We start from the raw sequence: 3,467 nt of genomic DNA, 5'->3' as shown, positions 1-3,467 counted from the left end.
CTCCAGCCTGGGTGACAGAGAGAGACCCTGTCTCAAAAAAGAAAACAAAAAACAAAACAAAACACCTCTCTTTTGCTATTCCTTTACGGTCATACCCTCGCTTCATCCATACCCTTAGCATCTATTGATCTGTTCCCTAGCACTATAATTTTCTCTTATTGAGAATATCATACAAATGGAGTCATGCAATATGCAAGCTTTTGAGACTGGCTTCTTTCGCCCAGCATCAATTCATCCATATTGTTGCTTGTATCAATAGCTCATTTATTTTTATTGTATGGATGTACCAGTTTGTTTATTTATTCATCCATTGAAAGACATTTAGATTAGTCCCAGTTTTGGGAAATTATTAATAGAGCTGCTAAAAACATTAATGTACAGATTTTTATGTGAACAGAGATTTATTTTGGGTGAGATTTCTGGGTCAGGTGGTATGGTGTATGCTTACTAACTGTATATTTGTTACAGAAATTCAAATAACATATAGATATAACCACGCTTTTAACTGTTTAACACAGACCCTTACCTATTCAGGGGAAGGCAAGTATTATTTTACAGACGAGTAAACAGAGAAACAAGTCATTTAACAAATTTGCTTAAGGTCCCAATGATGCAAACTCCAAAGGCTGCTACGCTGCCACAGTGGCATCCTGACTCTTGTTCATGTTATAAAGGGAGTGTCGTTTTTTTCTGAGCTGAGGGCAGGTTGTCAGTGTTCTATTTATTCCACACTAGCCACTTCTAATCTATAGATAAATGAGAAATAACCTCCACCATCAATCTTTGCTATGTATATCACGACTTTAAGACTATGATTACTGATATAACTTCATCTAAAATAGGCTACTCCAAGAAGACTTTTATGTCCTAATCAATGATCAGATTCCAGATTCCACACAATATAAAAAATGTGGAAGAAAAAAAGCTTACCTTTAACCTTCGGATTTGGATATCAGAGAACTTTCTCACTCCATTTACTGATGGCACCAAACGATTAAAGAGAGCCTTAAAGAAAAGAAAGGGGCTTTAAAATGAGAGGAACCCCATTGCCTTGCTACCTGCATCCTCAGCACCCAAGAGACCAACACTAATTCAGATGGTTCAATACTTTCAAAAGTGTTCAATGGGATTCATGGGGCTTTGGCATCCTACCTTGTCTGTCTGGGTCAGTTCATGAAATATCCGAGCATCAATGGCCGCAGCAACGAGGTTATTAGCTGCAGTGATGGCATGGATGTCACCTGTGAGATGGAGATTAAACTACAAAAGAACAGAAGCCACATTAGTCTCCCAGCTGCTCTATATCTTTCCAACTTTCATTCTATTGCAAAGCTCAATCCCTATTTTAAAGCCAATGGAATACTGAAGGCAGCCCAGCTAGTGGACAAACACCCAATACAGGGAGTTCTTGAAAACATAAATGACTGGCTGGGCATGGTGGCTCACAACTATAATCCCAGCACTTTGGGAGGCTGAGGCGGGCAGATCACTTGAGGCCAGAAGTTCAAGACTACCCTGGGCAACATGGTGAAACCCCATCTCTACTAAAAACACAAAAATTAGCCAAGTGTGGTGGTGCGCACCTGTAATCCCAGCCACCTGGATGGCTGAGACAGGAGAACCTGGGAGGCGGAGGTTGCAGTGACCCAAGATCACACCACTGCACTCCAGCCTGGGCCACAGAGGGAGACTTTGTCTCAAAAAAAAGAAAACATAAATGACCAATTATCTGTCTGCAGAAGAATCTCCTCCCAAATACAGAACTTGCAGCTTTTCCAAAATGAGATGTCCAGAGACCACAAATACCACACCACTGGGATCAACAGCAACACTGGGTTACTGAGGACACACCTTGAAACAGCGAGGAGAAGTGCACGGGAGCAGCACTAACTCTATGTCTATGCACTGTTCCTATTTCTGCTGTTACATAAATGAATTCTGAATTCGCTATGTGTTGGTGCTTCCCAATACCATGCTTCATTTGGTGATTTGCTTATAATGATCATTCCCACTGAAAGCCAAAGTTTGAAACCAAGCTGTATCACAAGTCTACAAATAAAGTTGTTTTCCCCCTAGGTGTTGCTTCTGCTGGGAAACAAGTCATTTGTCCACTAAGAGCTCTACAAAAAAGGCTAATTTCCAGAGAGAAAAAGCTATAATAAAGAATCTAGGCTGGGCGTGGTGGCTCATGCCTGTAATCCCAGCACTTTGGGAGGCCGAGGCGGGCGGATCACGAGGTCAGGAGTTCAAGATTAGCGTGGCCAACTCAGTGAAACTCCGTCTCTACTAAAAATACAAAATTAGCTGGGCGTGGTGGTGTGCCTGTAATCCCAGCTACTCCGGAGGCTGACGCAGGAGAATTGCTTGAACCTGGGAGGCAGAGGTTGCAGTGAGCCAAGATCGTGCCATTGCACTCCAGCTCTGGGCAACAGAGCAAGACTCCATCTTGGGGAAAAAAAGGCATCTAACTCAGCCAAAGAGAAAAAAGAAAAAAAAAAGGATCTAATTCAGCCAAATCCCAAAATACTTTACCTCTTCCATAGGAATGACCTGGGAGTAACCTCCTCCTGCAGCGCCACCTAGGGGACAGGTCAAGGGTAGGGACTCAGTTAAGCATGCTTCTCCAATGACAGAAATCAAATAAATGCAAATGCATTATTGCAACTACTAAGCACATTTATTTATTTACCTTTTACAATCATTTGGACAGTTCTGATCAAGTGTTTTCTAATACTAAGTAGTTTCTCAATTGAAATTTGAGTTTAAATGACAAAACCATGAACAAATATATACCTACTCATTATCTTTAGAAATAGGTTCCTTGTGATTATCGGCATGTGTTAAAACACCCAGCTGACAGTTACATAAAGGCAAACCTGTTCAACTTCCTACTCTCATAAAGCTTCTTTGGCTTTTAAAACAGAAATATTTAAAGTACATACACCTAACACAAAGACTGCAATTTTTCCTAAATAGAGATATATTTCCTAAATAGATATAAATAGATTAGGCTGTTAGAAAGCAGCCTGATTGCTAGATTTATACTTGGATTACAGGTTGAGTATCCCTTATTTAAAATGCCTGGATTTTGGTTTTGGATTTGGGTTTTTGTTTTTCAGATGTTGGAATATTTGCATCATAATGATCCAGCATCCCAAATCCACGACTTAAAATCTGAAATGATCCAATGAGCATATCCTTTGAGCATCGTGTCAGCACTCAAAAAGTTTAGAATTCTGGAGCCTTTCAGATTTCAGGTTTCTAGATTTCTGATGCTCAATCTGTATTAGCCAAAAGTCAGTTAAAGATGTCCAGGACACCAAGCATGGCTGCTCATGCCTGTAATTCTAGCCTGGGAGATCAAGGCTGCAGTGAGTTATGATCATGCCACTGCATTCCAGCCTGAGCTGGGACTCCAGACAGAACAAGACTGTGTCTCAAAAAAAAGAAAACATAAATGACCAATT

General features: G+C 40.7%; 1 protein-coding gene across 1 annotated transcript in view; it reads right to left on the bottom strand.

Annotated features, from left to right (window-relative positions):
* MTHFD1 (methylenetetrahydrofolate dehydrogenase (NADP+ dependent) 1, methenyltetrahydrofolate cyclohydrolase, formyltetrahydrofolate synthetase) overlaps window positions 1-3,467 on the bottom strand; it is a 105,156-nt gene that overhangs the window by 53,409 nt on the left and 48,280 nt on the right. Inside the window, exons 11-13 of the mRNA XM_011978328.1 lie at window positions 2,533-2,579; window positions 1,153-1,260; window positions 931-1,005 (exon numbers count right to left, since the gene is read on the bottom strand). Coding sequence (XP_011833718.1) covers window positions 931-1,005; window positions 1,153-1,260; window positions 2,533-2,579 — 230 coding nt within the window. The remainder of the gene's footprint in view (window positions 1-930; window positions 1,006-1,152; window positions 1,261-2,532; window positions 2,580-3,467) is intronic.

Source organism: Mandrillus leucophaeus, unplaced genomic scaffold (genome assembly GCF_000951045.1).
Source record: "Mandrillus leucophaeus isolate KB7577 unplaced genomic scaffold, Mleu.le_1.0 Scaffold192, whole genome shotgun sequence".
In the NCBI taxonomy this organism is placed as follows: Eukaryota; Metazoa; Chordata; class Mammalia; order Primates; family Cercopithecidae; genus Mandrillus; species Mandrillus leucophaeus.
The sequence above is the reverse complement of the archived record's forward strand: the minus strand, read 5'-3'. Positions and strand labels throughout refer to the sequence as shown.